At 44.1% G+C, this 21796-nt stretch overlaps 1 protein-coding gene and 5 non-coding genes across 7 annotated transcripts; all 6 read right to left on the bottom strand.

The window, feature by feature from the left end:
- Window positions 1–3707: 3707 nt before the first annotated feature.
- Window positions 3708–10341, bottom strand: RPL17 (ribosomal protein L17). 2 transcript variants are annotated; one of them, XM_077816667.1, is made up of 7 exons: window positions 10280–10341; window positions 9048–9100; window positions 8922–8962; window positions 6967–7101; window positions 6191–6289; window positions 5015–5206; window positions 3708–3796 (listed from the first exon to the last, which is right to left on the bottom strand). In XM_077816667.1, exons 2-7 carry the CDS (start codon window positions 9085–9087, stop codon window positions 3749–3751), a joined length of 555 nt encoding a protein of 184 aa, XP_077672793.1. In that variant the 5' UTR covers window positions 9088–9100; window positions 10280–10341; the 3' UTR covers window positions 3708–3748. The 2 variants fall into 2 exon arrangements, with proteins under 2 accessions (XP_077672793.1, XP_077672794.1); XM_077816668.1 differs by lacking the exon at window positions 10280–10341 and adding an exon at window positions 10030–10158.
- LOC144265471 (small nucleolar RNA SNORD58) lies at window positions 4818–4882 on the bottom strand. Its single transcript, XR_013346288.1, has one exon. It is a non-coding gene; the product is annotated as a small nucleolar RNA SNORD58 (small nucleolar RNA).
- Window positions 5466–5531, bottom strand: LOC144265470 (small nucleolar RNA SNORD58). The gene has a single exon (XR_013346287.1). It is a non-coding gene; the product is annotated as a small nucleolar RNA SNORD58 (small nucleolar RNA).
- On the bottom strand, window positions 6357–6423 carry LOC144265468 (small nucleolar RNA SNORD58). Its single transcript, XR_013346285.1, has one exon. It is a non-coding gene; the product is annotated as a small nucleolar RNA SNORD58 (small nucleolar RNA).
- On the bottom strand, window positions 7863–7929 carry LOC144265467 (small nucleolar RNA SNORD58). Its single transcript, XR_013346284.1, has one exon. It is a non-coding gene; the product is annotated as a small nucleolar RNA SNORD58 (small nucleolar RNA).
- Window positions 9202–9268, bottom strand: LOC144265469 (small nucleolar RNA SNORD58). The gene has a single exon (XR_013346286.1). It is a non-coding gene; the product is annotated as a small nucleolar RNA SNORD58 (small nucleolar RNA).
- Window positions 10342–21796: the final 11455 nt, after the last annotated feature.

A 21796-nucleotide genomic window follows, 5' to 3' on the forward strand; every position in this document is an offset into this window, starting at 1 on the left:
ATGGGGTAGAGATTTGTGGGGGGTGCAGTCAGGGAACAGGGGTGTTGGATAGGCATGGGAGTGTCAGGGGGCCTGTCAGGGGGCAGAGTGTGGTTAAGGGTCAGGGAGGGGGGTTGGATAAGGGGTAGGGCCCCAGGGGGGCAGTTAGGGGACAAGGATTGGGGGGGTTGGATCGGTGGTGGGTTCTGAAGGGGGCAGTTGAGGGCAGACAGAGATCGAGGGCCAGGCTGTTTGGGGATGCACAGCCTTTCCTACCCAGCCCTCCATAGTTTTGGAACCCTGATGTGGCCCTCAAGCCAAAAGTTTGCCCACTCCTGTGTTAGAGGGAGGGGCTGTGCACTTCTTGAGTTGATAGTAATTTTCATCTGCACGAAGAACTTAAAAAAGGTAACCTCATTACACATAACAAAGGGTCCAGATATTTTCAGTGCAGTTGAGGCAGTTGCAGATTTTTGAAAAGTTGGTGGCTGTTGTTACAGATGGAGCACCTGCTGTGAGTGAACTAAAGGTCAGGTTTCAACATGAACCTGGTTGTGAGTTACAAACTTGATTGGAAGTGGCAACACATCACTGTATCTTCACAGATTTGTGGCTTTTCTCAAAGAAGTGAATGCAAAGTGTGATGGTTGAACTGTGATAAATGCTTTTTGAGAGGTTTCTTGCACTTCAAAGAGATAATTGCTTTTCTGAAAAACACTACAAGTTTTGATACTGAGATGTTCCTGGAAAAGCTGGAATATTCCATTTTTCTTTTCAATATGGTATTTTTTATAGACAAACGAACCTCTAAATTATTGGAATCTGCAATTGCAAGGCATGGACCAGACTTGTCAGACTTCATTGATCACTTGGATAGTTTCAGAAGCAAAGGTGCACTTTTCAAAAGACTCAGCTGTTGCATTTGGATTTTGTCCACTTTACAACGTGCTGCACTTGCATGCAGCATGGCACAAATGCAAGTCAGTTTAGCAGGTATACTACTGATGTTGAAATGATGCTTAATATCAACAAATTTTACAAGTTTTCAGCCTCATCTGATCTTTTTTAATGATCCACTTGCAGCTGTTGTCAATGACCAGCCTTCTGAATTGCAACAGTATCTGCAAACTGCAGGCTGATTTTTTCTTGGGTGCAGCCCCTGAAAGTGATATTCAGTTTTGGAAACTGCTTCAGAGTCCTGTTTCACAAATCTGAAAAAGTGGTTGTCGAAACTGTTCTATGTTTGGAAGCGCTTACATTTGTGAAAGTAACTTCTCTACACTGAATCACTTGAAGTCAAAGAAAAGGAATTGACTGACAGATGAAAACACTCTGCCATCTTAACGAGTTAGATGCACTAAAATTGATAGAGGTAATTTGATATATACATTGGAGGCTCACCCTCAAGTTTCACTGTAAGATACTGTAACAATAAGCCGAGAAAAAACATTACGTTGCTATTTTCATTTATTAATCCCCTGCTCTTCTGCATATTGAAAAATATTAATGAAAGATGTTTAAATGTTTTCTTAAATTAAATTAAGAACTTTGGTTTTACACTGTGATTAGCTGTATGCTAACATACTGTACCGTCAAACATTTGAGTTACGCAATAAACTAAAAATAAATCAATATTGATTATATAGTCCACCAAAGGCTTTTAGTGGATTTTGTTGCCCTTTACTACCTTAAAGTTGCCCATCTCTGCTTTAAAATTAGGATTTCACCTTAAAGGCTGACTTGTAATTTTTATATTTTGTAGAAGAAATAGATCTAATAGCAATCAGTTCACTTTTGTCCACACATTTACTTCAGTACAACTCAGAATATCAGTTTGAGTACGGTGTTTTTAGATCAAATATATTCCTCAAACTTTGCTACATGAGAGACGTAAATACTTTAAATTTCCCCAAGGTTTTGGGGAGAACAGAAAGGAAGACTACTGAGATTACGAGAAAACAGGCTAGGAATTATAATGCCTAATTTCAGGAAAAACTTTTTCTGAATGTTTGCATTGTAGACAATATAAAAATGAACAATGTCATAATACTAACAAATCCCAAACATGTAATTGTTTTTGCAATCACAGACATGAAGGTCGCTATCTTAAAACAAAAAAACTTCAAATCCAGACTCCAGCGAGAAACTGCTGAATTGGAATTCATTTGCAAATTGGATACTATTAATTTAGGCTTAAATAGAGACTGGGAGTGGCTAAGTCATTATGCAAGGTAGCCTATTTCCTCTTGTTTTTTCCTACCCCCCCCCCCCCAGATGTTCTGGTTTAACTTGGATTTAAACTTGGAGAGTGGTCAGTTTGGACGAGCTATTACCAGCAGGAGAGTGAGTCTGTATGTGTATGGGGGTGGGTTTTTGGAGGGGGGTGAGGGAGTGAGAGAACCTGGATTTGTGCAGGAAATGGCCTAACTTCATTATCATGCACATTGTGTAAAGAGTTGTCACTTTGGATGGGCTATCACCAGCAGGAGAGTGAATTTGTGTGGGGGGGTGGAGGGTGAGAAAACCTGGATTTGTGCTGGAAATGGCCTAACCTGACGATTACTTTAGATAAGCTATTACCAGCAGGACAGTGGGGTGGGAGGAGGTATTGTTTCATATTCTCTGTGTATATATAAAGTCTGCTGCAGTTTCCACAGTATGCATCTGATGAAGTGAGCTATAGCTCACGAAAGCTCATGCTCAAATAAATTGGTTCGTCTCTAAGGTGCCACAAGTACTCCATTTCTTTTTACAATAAAAATGCAAGACTTCAGATATCAAATGGTGCTATTTAGAGTAATTCTGCAGGTTAACAAGCAAATTAATCTATTCCAAGAAGAATACAAATACACCAGGGACAAGACTGATCAGGGGATTGGAAGCCTTTCAACTATTATCACCTCAAATCCAGCTCTGGTCATTGGTAACCAATGTAACTAATGAGAAACTGTTTAGCAGCCTAGGTGAAATAAATGGTTGGACTCGGTCCATGCTCACGATGGGACAGCTATCTACACAGAAAACCATCATAATGTACCCATGTGCTCCCCTGATGCCCATTTGATCCTTGGCATCTGTCACCTCCTAAAAGTGGTCTTCCCACAGAACATGATTGAAAAACTGATGGGACAGGATGGAGAAATCTGCACCAACACAGCACATGCTGCACTGGTTTGTGGGTAAACAGAGGAGTTAAATCTACTGAAATGTATAGCCATCTTTCAGCAATAAATTCAATATATGCAAAACTAAATTTCCTGCCTCAACTAAGACAACTACAAGTTATTCAACCTACTGTTCTCATTTATGAAAGCTAAAATAATATTGCTTCCAAAGTGATGTAGTGGAGATAGAAATGAAAGACCAGGCATAGCTCTGGACATTACACAACTTTCAAAGGTAAGTTCATTAAAAAGCAGTCAAAACACTTTGTAAAATAAGTTTACACTACCAGTTGATTTTACTGAAACTTTTGTGATGTGTCTTATAATGAAGGCCACAGTTGATAATCCAAACATACAATTTTCAAACTCCAATCTGGGAGATAATTTATAAATAACTGTTTAGAAAGGAGTAGTTTTTAAAGCCTTGAAGAATCTCAGATAGTAACATGCAAATATTTAAATAGAGCAAAAAACCCCACCCATTAAATATTACAAATAAGTTATGCTCAACAAAGCAAAACCCTGAAAAAAGTTAATTCCCCAAGAAAAGAAGCACACATGATATCAGTTTTCTTTTTTATTTATGTACATCTGTTTTGTCAGATTTACTCCCGAGCCATAAGTTTTTGCTTCTTCAGCTTCTTTTGAGAGATCTGAAAAATAAAAAGGAAAGAATGAAAATCTGTATCTACAAAAGAGATTATACCACCACTTTGTGTGTGACCTATCCGTCCCCATCCTCAAAGGAAACCTGCAAAACACTTTCAAAAGACAAGCGTGGGAGCTTAAATCCATAACTTTGCTCGACACTAAAAATCATGGTCTTAATAAAGACACTGAATTTATGGCTTATTACAAAAAAATCAGTAACCCACTATTCCCCCCCCCCTTTGTCCTATAACTACAGGGGTATTTTATCAGGCCACTTCACCTTGAGTCATCCCTTAGAATATGTGCTAACTACTTAAGCGGTTCTCATAACAGTGGGTCACGACCCCATTTTAATGGGGTCGCCAGGGTTGGCATTAGACTTGCTGGGGGCCGAGGGCTTCAGCCCTGGGTGGCAGGGCTCAGGTTACAGGCCCCCACCTGGGGCTGAAGCTCTAAGGCTTTGCCCCCCACCCCCACCTGGGGTGGCAGGGCTCAGGCTTCAGTCCTGCCTCCTGGAGTTGTGTAGTATTTTTTGTTGTCAGAAGGGGGTAGCAGTACAGTGAAGTTTGAGAACCCCTGTCCTAAACTGTTCAATCTTCTATTTAGCTGTGACGCTCTTAGTACCGTTCTCACACCTGAAAAAGAGCTGAGTTGCTTGAAAGCTTGTCTCTCTCAACAAAAGTTAATCTAATAAAAGGTATTATCACCTCACCCACCTTGTCTAATATCCTGTGACCAACACAGCTACAACAACATGGCCTACGATTAGGCCACTGTCATTCTCAGTTTCACATAAGAGTTTGGAAACCTTAGAAACGTGTACTATTTCACCAGCTGTCCTCTTAGTGTGGCTATTTTACCTTGACATTATCATGTGGATTTTTCTTCAGGAATAATTATAAGTATTATTTTTAAATCAGGGACTGGAAAGCATACAAATGAAAACCATCTCTTTCAGTGAAGTTATGTACAGAGAATCCTTTCATATTCTGAATAGTATATTTAAATTGTAACACTATTAAGGTTGCTCAGAATGCATTTTTTTCATGGTTATTTCTAAATGTGTCCTAAGATCGTCATAGTAGCAACAATTTTATCTGAAAAATGCAAATTTAAAAATTCAGATTTGTTTAAAACACACTGACAAATGAACAAGTCTGTAATACACAAGTTCAGAGCAAAACCACTCAATAATACCACTGCTCAATAAGTTTTCTTACCTTTTTCTTCTGAGCAACTTCCTCTTCTGGCTTTGGAACAATCTGCTCCTTCTCAGTGAGGATCATCTCAATATGACAGGGGGAGCTCATGTAGGGGTTGATACGACCATGAGCTCTGTAGGTACGCCTGCGCATTTTGGGGGCCTTGTTGACCTGGATGTGCTCAATTACCAGAGAATCCACATCAAGACCCTGAAAAAATGCAACAGAAACTTGTAAGGGTTATTTCTAGGTTTATTTTCCTCTAGTAACAAAACATTTTTGTTTGTACCAAAAATGACAGAACACGAAAACTGGAGTTATTGCATGGGAATATGTGCTAGTTTATCATGGCAAATCTCACAAAAGTACATAGCATTTTTATGCATTTATAAAGTGGAAGAGCCAACTAATAGCTCAGGAAGACTAAAAATTTCAGACTGCCTTTTACAAAAAAACATTCAATATTATGATGGCTCAGAAATGAAGTTTGTTTCATTGTTATTCGAAAGGTGTCCTAAGATAGTCATCACTGCCACCACAGGTCACTACAATTTAGTGTTACAACACTATAAACAAAATGCAAGTTTTCCATGTGTAAAACAAACAAAAACCAAACAAAAAAAACCACAGACCTAACTGTGGATCTTAGACTCATTTTTGACACATGTACTCATTCTTTATGTAGTCAAGTTGAAAATTTAGTGTATGAACTAGGTATAATTTATAAGACTTCCCCCTTGTTCTGTGCTCCAAAGATTTGCATAAATTAAATATGTTAATAGATACTGCACCAAACCAAAACCACAGATCCAGACCTGAGTACACAACTCAAAGCTCTCCAGACTCCTCTGACCTTTCAGATTTTTAACCATTGTAGGAGTATTTGGATCCAAGATTTTGAGCTGCTTTAAACCCGTGGTACCCAAACTTTTCCTCTCACATCCCCCTTTATCAATAATGGAATGTGTCCACCACCACCCCCTCCCCCCCCCGGCCAGGAGCAGAGCTGCAGCCAGGAGCGGGGTCTGGCGGCCAAGCTGCTGCTGAGCAGCACTCCCAACCCCCACCAAGGGGGCTGGTCTGGGCCCCACTGTGCTCCCCCGACATTCCTCCAAGCCCCCATACGGGGCTAGGCCCCACAGTTCGGGGACCACTGCGTTAAACTGTCCATGTCCATTTGCATTTTCAACATACCTTGAGTTCAGCATTACTCTCAGCATTTTTGAGCATGTGCAGTAGGAACTCTGCACTCTTTTTAGGCCAACGCCCCTGTGTCCAGCCCCATTGCTTGGCCTGGAACGTTAAAGAGTTTAGTTGTAATTTTACTCAAAACAAAAACAAACACCTGTCTTTTACAAAGGTTGCTCAGAATACACATTTCTTTTCATGGTTAATCCAAAGGTGTCCTAAGAAAGTCATCATAGCAACCACAAATGCACATAACTCTACAAGCAATTCTAACCCAAAAATATAGGATGAAATCCCTTTTTTGCTTTTCTAGCTAACACACCAAAATGACTGTACTTTCTTTCCAGATGCAACTAGCCCCCCACAAGCTTTCCATTCCCCTTTACCAGTGTCCAGGATCAACCAAAATACATCTGTCCTCTCATTTTATATACATGTCCAGGTTGGCTTTGTGTGCATGTTTTTTGTTGTTTTTTTAAAAAGATATGAGTGCTATAATGTCAGCCTCCCCAATGCATGTCTGAACACATCAGTTCTGACTTACAGTACTGCTAATGACTGCTGCCCTGGACCTCCTAAGCAAAAGCTGCCAACTATGTGAAGTTATACAGAGGTTTACATTCATTAGAATGGACTGAGCTCATACTTTTTTGCTTATGATCTAAATACATCATTTTTTGCTTGTCATCAGTGGTGGGCTACACACAATGCAACCTAGCCCTCTTCTATCATGAGAATCAATTATTCAAAGAGTCTTTCCAAATTTCAATCTCAACTCTTACCTGAGCACATCTGCCAACTCCACCATTGTAACGACGGAAGGGAACACACTGCTTTTTTAGGGTCACATCCTTTAAGTATTTAGTGGCTTTCCGGATATGCATGCCCTTGATAGCTTGAGCTGTCTCACGAGTGTTCTAGCAACAAAACAAAGTATTGTACATTCATGGATAGGTTTCTCTAAGTTCTTTTTTTACTGGCAATTTAAGTATTCTTCCATCTAGGCACTCAGCAGAGAAGGGAAAATAGCTGATTAGTTCTAGTTTGTTTTGTTGCATAATTTGTCTCTGCAGAGCTTAATAAACGCAGAGTAAGATTATTTTTATTTAGTTTTGAATGCAACGAGGTTAGCAGACATTATCTGTCTGGTACTGAATTCCATAATCATGGACTGACTTATGAATGTTGTGCTTCCTGCACCCATAAGCCCCATCCACTTGCCACTTCAACTGACAGTTTTGTGGTTCTTGTATAACCTAGCTGCTCCTTGAGGTCACTGTGGGGGACCAGATCTTTCAAGTAGCAGTGACCAAACCCTTGACTATAGTTCCTATTAATTATACGACTACTGATATTTGGACAATGTTTGCCAAAATAAAATGCATAAAAATTTACAAATATTCAGCTGGTTCAGACACAAAATATTCACATAATACACTCTTCTATTATAGTGGGGACTGGGCTAATTTAATGCTATTTCATCTACTACTTCAGAGCCAAATAGCCAGTAAAGGCTATTCTCAGAACTGAACCAAAAAACAATTAGAAAATCAAGGAAACAAAAAGGGGTCATATTAATTTCAAAGCCATATAAGAAAACTGAAAGGAGGAAGATGAATTAATAGCTATCAAATGTAGGAAGATGCATGACAGACGAAATTTAACCTCTGGAGAAGTAGCTGCTCAGAATTCCATTTTCTTTTCATGGTTAATCCAAAGGTGTCCTAAGAAAGTCATCACTGCAGCCACACAACACTGTTTCTCCAACAATAAAGAACGCACTCTTTCATATGTAGCCAGATATTACACTGCAATTATGCAAATATTTTTCCTTGATGGTCAGTATGACATGGGTAAGATTGGCATAATGGTCTTTACTAACAGTAAAAAATAATTTAATGAAATTTAACAGAACTTCTCAGATGTCTCTATCCCTAAGCATACAAACAACAAAACATTTAAACCAACATGTTTGAACACTTTTCCATTGCCTGAAACAAAAGAATTAGACTAGATCAGGGATCAGCAACCCTTGGCACGCGACCCATCAGGGAAAAACCATTCCGGCCTACCAGCGGATGTTTACCTGAAGCATCTGCAGGTTCGGCAGATCACAGCTCCCACTGGCTGCAGCTCGTCATTCCAGGCCAATGGAGGCTGCGGGAAGCGGCGCAGGCCGAGCCGAGGGATGTGCTAGCCACTGCTTACCACAGTCCCCATTGGCCTGGAACGGGGAATCGCAGCCAGCGGGAGCTGCGATCGGCCAAACCTGAGAACACTGCAGGTAAACAAACCGTCCCGACCTGCCAGCATATTTCCCTGACAGGTTGTGGGCCAAAGGTTGCCGATCCCTGGACTAGATGAACCACTGGTCTGATCTGATATATATCAATTACTACGTTCCCATTATAAGCAGCTACTTTTCCCACTGTGTTGTATAATAATCAGACAGCAAACTCCTTGGGACACAGACTGTCTTGTTTCTATATTTATGAACACTACCACTACAAATAGATTTAATAGATTCCAAGGCCAAAAGGAACCACTGTGATCACCTAGTCTTACACAGTAGAACTACCCATGTGCTGACACTACTTTATTCTACTGTACTTGCATAAGTAGTAACTTTAATGAATCCATGAAATATAAAGGGAGAAAGCATTTTCTTCTAAAATTAATGTTTTTTCTATTCCTTACATTCTCAAAAAAAATATTTCCAAACATACACTCCGCATACCTTGAAGTGGACTCGAAGGTTAGAACCCCTTGACTTGCATGCTATGGAAACAAAAAACAACATTTTGAAATTACAGAACCTGATTGATTCCTGAAAAGTGCAACCAATACTTGAAAAAGCACTTACATTTGGTGGGGTTCTCTGGATCAAGTGAGTAGCGGACCATTTTCAGAGCTTACCTGTGGAAAACATTAACAAAGAGTTAGATTTCAGAGTTCTATCACACGCGTGTCCAATACGCAGTTATTTCTTACTTTGGCTGAGATAGCAGAGAGAAGCAGCCGCTCAGAAATCCATTTTAGTTTCATGATTAATCCAAAGGTGTCCTAAGAAAGTCATCACTGCAGCCACAACCTTCTCATGAAAACTGTTTTTAAGAACAGTTTGTATACCGTTTGATATAAATTAGAATGGAAACACTGCCAGCATGCATTTTTAAGAGGGTAAATATGCTATACACATGACCTTAAAACCTACTCCTTTCACAAACCGCTCACATTGTGTGTGGCCTGTTGCAACACAACAGTAAAACATCCTTAATCTATCAGGAGTTCTGGGAGATCACACACACGGGGGGACTCATGAATTTTTTTTTTTTTTTAAACACAGAACCATTCTTTGAGGTGGATTTCCATACTGAAAACTCGTTATATAAACCACATAGACATACATGCACCCACAGAGAGAACTTGTAATTATAAACAAGTGTTACCTAAAACATCTTAGTCCCAGGCAGTTTCAGACAGAAATCTAGCCACTGCCGTAACGTTTTAGCCCTAGTGCACTGGGCACCGGTGCTCAGATCCTACAGCAATGAGCGCGAGCACAAGAACGAGCATGCAAATAGTCCAGCCAGCGACTGGGCTCCTTGCAGCCTGTAACAGCCTCACTTCCCCGGAGTAGCTAGGGCTCTTACCCAGACGCTAACGGGAGAGGCAGGGGCAGCGATTAGCGAGCCACGCACAGAGCGCGCCTCCGGCTGCAGTGAGCCAGCCCAGTCCCCCAGTCTCCCCTCCCGCTGCACTGAGCCAGCCCAGTCCCCCCACCCCGGCGTCCGAGACCCGACATACGGACTCTGTCGCCCCGCGCCCTCTCCCCAGCTCCTCACCCGAGCTGGCACATCCGGGTCTTTCGGAGCCTGCATGCGGGGGCACTCAGAGTCCGCCATTTTGCTCCCCCTCCCCCGGCCTCCCTGTGGCGGCCCCCGGGCACGGAAATATCGGTGCCAGCAGGCGGCTGAGCCCGTCCCCTCGCCGCCCGGTGCCGGCTCCGGGACTCCCAGGGCAGGATGGCGCCGAAGGGCGGCGGATTGAAGCCGGGTCCGGGGCAGCCGGGCGCAGCAGCCAGAACAGACTCACCTCAGGGGCCGCCCGCACCGGGGAAGAGAAAGAACAAGGCCTGCTGGGAGATTTCCTGAAACCTCGAAGTCTCGCGAGAGTCTACGAGGTGGGATGGGATTTCAGTTAGGGAGTGCTGTGCTGGAGCTGAGCTGGGCGGTAGACGAGAAGGGCACCAAGGGAGCGTCTGCAAATAACATGTATTTGGGTAATTCAAAGTGTGCTGCAAAAGACTAAAACTAGAGGTGTTGGGGTTTTTCCCAGTACTGAGACCTCCAGCGTCTAAGAAAATGACAAAACTGTCAGTTGTGTGATTTCAAACTTATAATTAATATGCATTTATGTAACATCTTTCATGTCAAAAATCCCACAGAGCCTGAAATGCAGCCAGTTCTGGGGATGTGGAGGGTACCAGGCATAATCACGGAAAGTGGGTCAGAACCAAACCCCCAGATCTTTTTTGTTACTTATTTGAATCCTGGAGTGAGGGTCCTGGGCACAACCAGACGATAAAATATAATTTAATAATAAATTATTAACAACAGCAATTAATAAAAAAGTCCCCACACATTATGCACCAATTACAAAAGTCCTAAGTGGCTGATGCAAGAAAAATTCTGTGGCACCCTTGCAGAAATTAGGTATGTGGTCATAAACTGTCCTTGTCATGTAGGGTTACCAGATAGCAACTCTAAGGTGCCACAAGTACTCCTCGTTCTTTTTGTGAAAAAACAGTACAGCGGGTGCGGGATAATAGGCGTCTATATAAGAAAAAGTCCCAAAAAACGGTACTGTCCATTTAAAAACAGGACAGATGGTCACCTTATTGTCATGAACTGACTTTCATACGCCTCATGATAATTTGGTGCCACTGATTGTACCTATTCATATGCGTAGATTGTATACTCCTTGGAAAATGGATTCTGTTCTTTCTTCAGTACATCTAATTTTCTTTTAGTCAGGATAACTGGACTACTGGATGGGGTGAAGCAGTAGATGTGATATTATTTGGATGTTAATAAGGCTTTTGACACAATTTCACATGACATGCTCAAAAGGAAATGAGAGAAATATGATATAGATTAAATTACTATACAATGAGTGCATAAGTGGTTGAAACTTCTCAAAGAATACTAATCAAAGATTTACTGTCATAGTGGGAGGACATATCTAGTGGAGTCCTGCAGGGGTCTGTCCTGGGTACAGCATTCTTCAATATTTTCATTAATGACTTGGCTAATGAAAGGTATGCTTATAAAATTTGCAGATGACATTAAGCTTGGCATAGTTGCAAGCAATGTGGAGGACAGGATTAGAATGCACGAATTCCAGAGATGGACTGCTTCTGCACACCGGGAGGCTGATCTTGCTCCCCTTTGTGTACTGATGTAGAAGACCATTGTTGTAGTGTTGTCTGAAATTATCAGGACATGGTGAGAGCAGATGAACAGAAAAAAGGCCTTTCACGTGTTCCTTACTCCCTGTAATTTGAGGACATTGATGCGCAGTCTGGCCTCTCAAGTTATCCACATTTCTTGTGCAGTATGGTTGCCCATATGCAGAGCCCTGCACTGATACAAAATTTGTATCAACATCCGATCTGCGATCCTCAAACATGGTCTGCAGATATCCGCATCTGGATATAAAGCGGATATCTGCAGATTTGTAGGGCTCTATCCCTATGGACTCCCCAACCTAGTAGGGACACATCCATAATGATGGTCTTGTCCGGCAAAGAGGGGAGAAAAGAGTCAAAACTCACTCATAAGTGCATAAGTGATGAGGATTTGTCAGGACAGTACCTTGGTGGGATCTGCCAACATAAGGTTCATAGAATGACGGTTTGGGGAGTAAATCGACTGTAGCCATGCTTGAAGGCAACTAAGGTGGAGTCTTGCAAATGGAGTGCATGAGGCCATGTGGGGACAAACATGTGTTGACCATTACCTGAGGGTAGCTTGTGATATGAGCTATGATATTGTTCATGGTCCGGAATCTGTCTGTGGACAAGTATGCCCTTGTGGTGATGGAGTTCAAGGCTGCTCCAGTGAAGTCCAAAGAATGTGTAGGGGTAAGAACAGATTTTTCTATGTTTACCAAGGTATTTTTAGTGGTAGCAACTCATGTCAGGCATCATGGACTCCTCGTTTTCCCATACCATGAATACTGGGTCCTTGCCACCAAATCTCACCAAGAAGCCTGTACGTCAACCCATAGGCGCCGACTCCAAGGGTGCTCCAGGACAGGAGCACCCACAGGGAAAAATTAGTGGTGCTCTGGACCCACCAGCAGCCAAGGTTCCCCCTCCCCCGCACTCCCCACCTCCTCCTCCAGTGAGCGCGCCACATCCCCGCTCCTCAGTCTACCTCCCAGCGCTTCCCGCCTTGCTGTGCTTGGAGCGGGAATGTGGCGCACTCAGGGGAGGAGGCAGGGAAGAGGCAGGGCCAGGGAGGGGATTTGGGGAAGGAGTAGGAATAGGGGCAGGGAGGGAGGCAGAGCTGGGGAGGGGACTTTGGGGAAGGGGTTGGAATGGGGGCGGGGCAGGGGCGGGAGTCGGGACTGGGGTAGAGGGGGGTCGAGCACTCACTGGTGGGAGCAGAAGTTGGTGCCTATGCGTCAACCTCTCTCATGCCCAGTTATCACAACACTGCCCAGTGAGCCTCTCCCAACAGAGAACTGATTCGTCCTGGCAGGGACTCTTGCACCAGTCTCTCTAGTGTCATTTGCAATATGGCAGCTAGTCCTTCCTGTATCTGGACTCATACCGCTATACCAGGCTTCATCTGCCAGGCACAGTCCTGCCCACCAGCCACAGCTTACAGAGAGTCAAACTCTTTGGCTGCAGAGGTTTTAAAGAGTTTATAATGCAATAATTTTTGAAATATTCATAAACTTGTCCATAGGTACCAGTCAGCTGCAATAAGGGACAATCCATGTGTCACGGAGTCACATCTCAGAATGAAGTTCAGACAGGACTCTAGTGCAGTGTGTCTCCCTTTGGGGCACACTTTCACCAGGGCAAGAAGCCTCCTTGGCTTCAGTGCTTCCTGGGTCTGACCTCGGAGCATTCAGCATCCCTGTTCACACCGTGAGCTCCCTGAAGTGAGTCCACCTGGTTGGGACACCTGGGAAAGCATTACATGCCCCCAAAGGAGCCATGCACTCCAACTTCACAGTCAGAAGTGACTCCCAGCCAACGCTGTAAAACAGAACGGTTTATTAGCTGTCAGGAACACAGCCTAGAACAGATCTTAGCACAGAAATCAGGAATATTCAGTAAACTACATCTTGGAGCAGATCCAGGGCCTGGGCTCTCTCCCCTGAGTCCCAAACCAGGAGACTGACTAGTTTCCACCAGCCCAGCCTCAGACATCTCCACTGCCCCTCCTCCAGGCTGTCTCTTTCCTATGCAAACAGGTCACCTGGTTTCTTTGTTCTCGGTTGATTCTTGCAGAGGAGGGGGCCCGGCCATCAGTTGCCAGGATACAGAGTATCAGCCATTCGCTGTCCCCAGGCAGCAGTCACACCTCCCCTCTAGGGGGTCTCTGCAACAATCACACCCCCTTATCCCGCTACCTAGATACTTGAGTAATACATGGGGAAACTGAGGCATACACACAGAGTTCAGAGAAAACATTAAGAATATTCGCACTTCGTCACATCTACTCTGAAACCTATACACTTTATGAGGCCCAGAGCCCTTTTCTCTCCTATCTCATCCCCTCCCCCGCAAAAAGTTATACAATTTTCAGATCCTTTTAAGCAGCTCATTTTGGGGGGATGGGGGTGGGAGAGGGATGGAGAGGTGTGCTGTATCTCAGGAACTCCTTGACAAAATGATCCCAAATTTGCATTACAAACTCCACTAAAGGCACTGTTGTGTCATAACATTTCCAAGACAATATCCTAATGCATGTGAGTTTTAGAGCAATTTAAATATTAGAAAACAGTTCTTTATTGGTGGGTGCCTAGTTCTGAGCCTTGGTGCAGATATGAGTGCAAAGCACTTTGGGGTGGATGCACGTCAGTTCATGTATCAGCCATTTCCTGTCCTTAGAACAGCTAGAGAACAAAGAGTCAACTTAGTTTGGATTCATAATAAACCGACAGTTTTGGATTGAGATTCACTTACTCAGAAGATGGGTCTAAAAATTTTTATTGAGGCAAAACACTCAGCAAATAGTGATCAATTATGCACAATTGGCACGCTCATCAGTATGATCTCATCACAATCACCTCCAGCACCTGACAATACAGTTTCAACCAATCTTTGTTACACACACTGTATCTTTTTATACATATATATTAGTCTCTCATTTCCAGGTTAACTCTCCTCCTCTGTCAGTACAGGTTTACTGTTAGTTCAAACCAGTCTTTTCTAGCTTTTTAGTTACTTTATCTTTTCTTTTTCTCACAAACATGATTACTCTGCAATTTCTTACAAATACGCAGTTCTACTTATGCCTGCACTGTTAAATGTTATCAGAACAGATTCTTAAGATCCACAGCAGGCTTCTGTCGGGCCTAAATATGCCTTTGCATGATATCATGTGTATCTATGGATGTTTCCTAATATTGTATGCTAATCTCCACCCTGGGGCATTTCCCCAGTGTATCTGTCATTTTGAATATTTCAACTCGCCTGTCTTAAGGTCAACAAATGTTCTGGACATCTGCTTCTTAAGGCCTGCACATTTAAATGCAATAGTGGAATGACTCAGCTTACAGAGTAACAGCCATGTTAGTCTGTAGTCACAGAAAGAAAAGGAGTACTTGTGGCACCTTAGAGACTAACCAATTTATTTGAGCATAAGCTTGAAGTGAGCTGTAGCTCACAAAAGCTTATGCTCAAATAAATTGGTTAGTCTCTAAGTGCCACAAGTACTCCTTTTCTTTTGACTCAGCTTAGTTGTACCACACGATTTAGGGCAGCAGCCATCAGAAGGGCATCAGGTGATACATTATGGATCTCATACTGGGGATCTGAAAAAATTACCTTGTCCCCTATTCGAGTAACCTTTCTTGGAACTAAGCAGAACATTGGCCAGTCATCAGAATATGTTTGTGTTCTATACTGGAAGTGTGTGACCTAATAGGTTACACAATATTTGCCTTCTTCAGCCTTTGCAACCTTGGTTTGACCTTGCCCCATTGCCTCAACCATACTGTGCAATTTCAGGTTTTTTTATTCAAGGTGAATCCACACAGCAATGAACTTTGCAATACATCACAACCAGGTACCATACCTCTAGGAACAACATGAGGTATCTGGGGCTTTCCAGACTCCCCCACCTTCCATTAACAGTATCTGAGGATGAGGGACATATTCCTTTAAGATGTAACCTGCCATGGTAGGCTCCAGCATACATATGGACTGGACACTACACACTCGTAATGCCTCACTTAGTCCTGTGTCCACTGGTACTGCTAGTACCATAGGAAGGATCTATTGTTCATCAAGCTTGCACCTAGTCTCAGCATAACAGACCCTTGAGTAGTGCTTAACTCTGTTCCAATCTACTCCTTTTATTTTTGTCTGTTGTTCTAGCATCTTATTTGTTATAAACCCAGGCACTTCCCTACCTTGAAATTTCCTGTAGTCCCACTTGCAGTTCCTGTATTAAGCAGCTGCCATACCATAAACAGTAACTGCCTTTGATATATTAGGATGGTTCTTGATTTTCCCCATTACACTGATTGCTGTTTCCACTTCCCTAAACAGCTGTTCTGTTATCCTAGCATCCCAAACACCCTTTCAATCCTCCCCTATATCCTCATTTTGTTGTTTGTTTAACTTTGTTAACAGATTTTGTAACTGAACTCTCATTTTCTGATTTTCCTCCCACAATACTGTGATATCCATGTTGATGTTCCCAACCCCTTAACTCAGAGGTCCCCAAACTGTGGGGTGCACCCAGCTAGGAGAGCCCGGAGGAACATACAGAGGGTGCATTGGGGCCTGGGCCAGCCCCCACAGGGGGTGGGGAGGGAATGCCACCCAGCCCCCCTTAGCTCCCAACTCTGCTCTGGCCCCGCCTGCAGCTGCGGCCCTGGCTCCCGGCCAAGCCCCCGCCCCCAGCCTCTGCCCCTGGCCACGGCTCCATTCCCGGCCCCAGACCCACCCCCAGCTGTGGCCCCAGCCTCAGCCCACTTACCCCTGTCCCCCTCACCTTGGGAGCCACAGCCTTGCTCCTGGCCCCGGTTTTGGTGCGGGGGGAATGCGGACAGCGGTAAGGGGGGACGTGACCCTGAAAAGTTTGGCAACCACTGCCCTAGCTCCTAGTACTGTTTCTATATCTCTTATCTCTCTTCCCTTGACTCTTTCCCTTCTTAGGCCACCAAATTTCCTCCAATTCCACCCCTCCACCACCTCCAATTTTGCACCACTTTTGCTATCACTTGCATATAGACTTGCACATATTTTGCATGACAGAGCTGCTGTAGTAATGTCAAATTGATTAAATTCAATTCTACAGTATCAGTTGGGACTGTACATTATTATACATCATTTGATAGTCATGATTTATCACTAATCCATTGTCAGATCCTGCTTCCATTTCTGGGCATGGGTCATCATTTTGCTTTACTTCTGGAGGAGGAGGCATTGTTACTCCAGTATGCTCAGGAGTGGTAGTGGTACTCTGCCAGTCCTTATTTCCATTCAGAGAGAAGGTCAAAGGCTCAATCACTTTCCTGGCACGGTAGGTCAGTGATCTGCTAAAATAAATTATTGGAAATAAAATACTTCCCGCATGTGTTAACTGTGTGCTATGGATGGTTAGGTTAGCCACTACTGTCCCATTTAAAACCCACTGGTCTCTCTAGGTCCCCCTAGGTCCCCTAGTCCAAGTCCCTGCTCCTTAGAGCTGCTTGTGCTGCAGGATCCTCCACCTTGGCTGGGGTCCAGTCTGTACCAGAACACTGTAGGCTTTCCTTCATGATAACCTGGGAATCATAACACTAGGGTGGCATTTCCCACCTCATGCACTGTCACTGCCTTGTTCCTCTGCTGCATCACGAATTCCACGGACCCCAGTGTAATTCATTTTATGCCTCTCATGGTGATGAACACCTGAAAAAGATAACAAATATTCTCATTTCCCTCTTTTTACAGCAGTCTATTCACTTCTGTCCTCCCCTCTATACGGTTTCACCTGCACACCATGCATTCCTCAATTCACCACCCCTTTTTCATTCTTTACCTGAACCGGATACACTGCTGGACTACCTTTGTCCATTACACAGGAGGGATCCTCCCAACTGGTTTTTGGAAAGGGCTTTTTATCTGAGACATACTGCACAAGTACTTGATCTCCCACTTAATGCTCCTTGCCAGAAGCTTGGCCATCAAAATATCTTTGTCATTGTTTGTTGGACCGCCCCTAAATTAAGCAGCTCACATTTCTAAATTGCAATTTTATTTTTATATTTCATCTTAGAACAAATTTTTCAAGGTGATGTTTTTTGTTTTTGTTTTTTTTGGCCAGGGATCTAACTGCTGTATTTTAGCAACATTCTGTTTTACTGCCACTTTAACTTCTTTATTCTTTCCTGAGTCTCAGCCAACTTAGATACCAGTACCTCTGCTCCTAAACTTAAACTGTTCTTCTGAAAGGCAGTGTTAGCTGCTGTGTTATTCATTTTTCTTCTTCAGCTTCTTAGGTATTCCCCCCCCCTTAAATCATCAACATTCTCTTTAACACACTTTTTAACACTTTTAACACTTGCACCACCTCTGATTGTCATCCCTTCCAAGCTCTACAATGTTCTTAGAGTTTGAGCAAAAAACTCCTTTTAACTTCACATTTCTTTTTCTTAGATCACTCAGCTTCAGTTTGTCATTGTAAAACAGGCCATTTCCTAACACCTCATGAGCTGCAAAGTTCTGAGATTGTAAACTTTTTACCTTTTCGCCCAGTGTGACACAGTTTTCAGCCAACATATTCAGTACCTTTAAGCCTATCTCTGTGCCTTTTATACTCATTTTTCAGCCCAGCACATTGTGTAGCTGTGTCTGCTGAGAGTCATGGGCCACAATGTTACCTATCAGCTCTGCGGTCTTGGAGAACCAGCGTGCTGTACCCAGCTTGTCTGAATCATGAAAGACCTCCCCCCTGCCAGCCAGTCCTTGAACCAAAGCCAATCAGAAGAAAGACTTACAAAAAGCAATGAAAAGGCAGTGGAAGACACACCTAAACCCCTGCGACAAGGGTGACAGGATTAAGGAAACTCCCCTAGCCTCATTTGCATCAAAGATGGGACAGGGAGGCATCTCTATTACCATACCAATGGAGAACAGAGCTTCCAAGGCAAGAACTGCACTGAACTCTGGGACCAGAAAAGCAGGGAAGCACTGCATGATGGGGAATCTCTGCTCCAAATGTTAATGAACCCACACTCTCAGCTCAGTAGTTATTAGACCAATTCTAGTAATACATCCTTTATTGGTATCCAAAATACTGAAGCTGCCTAATTGCATTGTGAGCTCCCTCGAAGGAACACCGCCCATAGGCAGGAATGATCAGTTCCCATTGTCTAGCCTGAACAAAACAACTTTGGTATACTCCCTTCAGCAATTAGTTTACCCACAAACAATACTAGTGTTCTCCCTTGAACCATTGTTCTTTCCCTACAAAAACCCCTACCCATGCTCAAGTAAGTGTTCTGATGCCTGGATCCAAAATCTGCCTCGATTTCACTGGGACTTCATCTTGTCCTGACTGATCGTGCTGGGGGCTCTGCCTGTCTCCAGCACTCCAGACCCTCAGCTACCACCACTACCTGGGACCCCCGATCGATTCAAGCTTCACAAAGTGGTGAGAACCTAACTCTCTAGGTATAGCCTTCTGACCCTGTCTTGTGTGATCAGTTATAGTTTTCTAAAGCTGACTTTTGTAATTAAATTTAAGTTAGATTTAACATTTTAATTGTTTTGTTTGTTTGGCTCCCCTTGTATGGTTATTACCTGGCAATAAATAACTTTCATGGTTAAGCTGGTTGCTTCTCTCTCTCGCTCTCTCTGCAGCAACGCTCCTCATACCTAAGCTAAAGATCCCTGCAGCACCCAAAGATCCGGTGGGGTTTGCTCATCAAGTGGGTTACTACCAGAACAATTGTAACATGAAAGCGGGGATAGGGATGTGCTGAACCTGGGACATATGAGGGTGGCAGATTGAAAGTGCTGCTCAATCCAGCCTGCTCAGGTGTACTCTATTCTGGTGCGGTGCCCATGGCATATGAGGGTGACAGCTTGGAAGTGCTGCTCGATCCAGCCTACTAAGTCCAGGGACATAGAAGGGGTCAGGTTGGGAGTGCTGATTAACCCGGTCCTCTCAGACACGTTCAGTTAATGTGTGTGTGTTCATCTGATTCTGTGGCTGGAAGAACCCAGCCCTGGGGAACCTAGGTCCTGCAGGATAGCTCCATTGGGCGAGAACTTGCAGAAGGGAGGAGTAAAGCTCCGTATGAGAACACAAGTGACACGAGCAGTACATTGATAGAATTACAGACCCGCCCCCCACCCCGAGAAAAGTAACCCTAATAAATGAGTGTACCCCAAAGTAACGGGCAAATCTGGTAACAACAAAAACATGAGTAGCAGAAAAACTCTCTATAATTACATTTAAGGGCTTAGTAAGCCAGTGTTTGGTTCCTTGCCCTATCACTCCAGTCATGGTAATACCCTGGTGTGTGACATCCCCTGCCTGAATTCTAGGCATTGAAGAGAGACACCCCACTATCAAGCAAAGCTGGCTTATGAATGCCTTTGATAACGGATGACACCATGGGGCATCCCCACACATTCAAGGTAACGTAGGTAAGATTCCTGGATGAGTGGGAGGAGGCTGCCTTGCTATCCCTATTTGGGGGTGGAGGAAACAGTTCCAGCCAGCAAACTGCTCCCTGCTCCCAAGGTCAGTTCCTGAAGCCTCTGCACCTCCTCCTCCTGTTCCTCATTACACCTCTCTTCCGTAAAGGGAATCCATGGGCACTCACGGCTACCACCTTTCCCTTGTCCATGCCCTCTCCAATACCCATGGGCTTCCGCGTTACTCTCATTGGGTTCCTGGGCACTTTCAACCCTCAGAGCTTTAGTCTCATCCACTCGGGCCCCATTCTAGGGCATGGCAAAACAGCATATTTTGCTTTTACAACCAAAATCTGAACATTAGTACAACCTGTATCAAACACCACATGATGGGGTGTACAAACCCCACACTGAGAAACAAGAGCTTGAGGGCTCATTTTGGGCTCAGCCAGCCCCGCCCCACCACATCTGCAGCAAATACTCCATCTGCTGGAGGAATTAAAAGGCAGCATATTACTCAGTTGGCAAGCAGCTCTGAAGGTGAGCCGAGCCGAGCCAAGCCGAGCCAAGCCAAGCCAAGCCAAGCCAAGCCAAGCCAAGTCAAACCAAACCGCACCGCACCGCTCTGACACAGCTGCCCAAAGGGGCCCTCCATGAGGGAAGGGAGGACCCTCTGCAGAGACAAGCAGAGAGGGAAGTATCCTGTGGCCCTGGACAGTGGTGACTCCCTCTTGCTTCCTTTTGATTTGGATTTTCCCACCAGTCGAAGGCCTGGGACTGAGATGACCCCAGAAGGGGAGACGAGAGGAAGAGGCCCAGGGAGGACAGCCCTAAGTAGTCTTGGTTGCCAGGTTACTGGTAGCTGAAAGAGCCCTGGGCCGGAGCCCGGTGGAGTGGGAGGGCCTGGGCTCCCCTCCCCACAACCCCTTTGGCAGTCTGGGGTTGTGGCCATGACTCCTAGGCCACACTTCCCAACCAAACCGTGAGTGGAGACCAGTACACACCATTTTAACTACCTCCCTCACCTCTGGAAGGAGCCCATCTATAATAAGATGTGGGTAGCCTGTATCATCATGAGCTGGATTATTCGTAACCAGAGAATAAACAAAAAAGAGTCAGACCTTCTCTACACTACCAAGTTTTGTCGACAAAAGTGACACTGACACTCAAAAATTGGCATAATAAAAATTGGAAAGTCATGTTCACACTCGCTCCCTGTGTTGGCAGAGTGCGTCCACAGTTGGGGCACTATCATCAACAGTGTGAGCAATTTACTCTGGGTACCTATCCATCTCAACACCTTCTGTTGCTACGTGTTGTGGGAAGGCAGAACAGATCGCAGTGCATCTTGGAACTGGGCTCGGTGTCCCGTGATGCATTGCTTTCTGTCTCAGCACTTCATGGGCTTCTGGATTTCTTTCACAGCATTTTTCAATGGCCGTTCTTTGCTGTGCACCCCGGCATCTTTGTGAGAAGGGATGGATCTCGCACTGCTCTCCTATGCTCTGTTAACTGTCATGAAGACATCACGGATGGCAATGCAGTTAATCACAAAGTTCCTAACTGAATAAGACTCCCAGTTGCCTGACATGCTGTGTGATATGGATAGGAGCAACTTTATATTGCTTTTGGCATTCAGAGAACAGATGCATAGGATAGACCATTGCTTTTGGGCTCGGGAAACAGGCACTGAATGGTGGGATTGTATTGTCATGCAGGTGTGGGATGAC

This window comes from Eretmochelys imbricata, chromosome 5, assembly GCF_965152235.1.
Source record: "Eretmochelys imbricata isolate rEreImb1 chromosome 5, rEreImb1.hap1, whole genome shotgun sequence".
NCBI classification, from domain to species: Eukaryota; Metazoa; Chordata; order Testudines; family Cheloniidae; genus Eretmochelys; species Eretmochelys imbricata.

Bases quoted from the DNA above. Each gene is read 5' to 3' on its own strand.
- RPL17 (XM_077816667.1), bottom strand. From the start codon at position 9,087: ATGGTCCGCTACTCACTTGATCCAGAGAACCCCACCAAAT. The intron at 5,207-6,190 runs GTATGTTGAAAA...GCATTTTTTCAG, and splicing joins AGAGTAATGCTGAACTCAAG to GGTCTTGATGTGGATTCTCT. The intron at 3,797-5,014 runs GTAAGAAAACTT...TTTATTTTTCAG, and splicing joins AAGTTGCTCAGAAGAAAAAG to ATCTCTCAAAAGAAGCTGAA.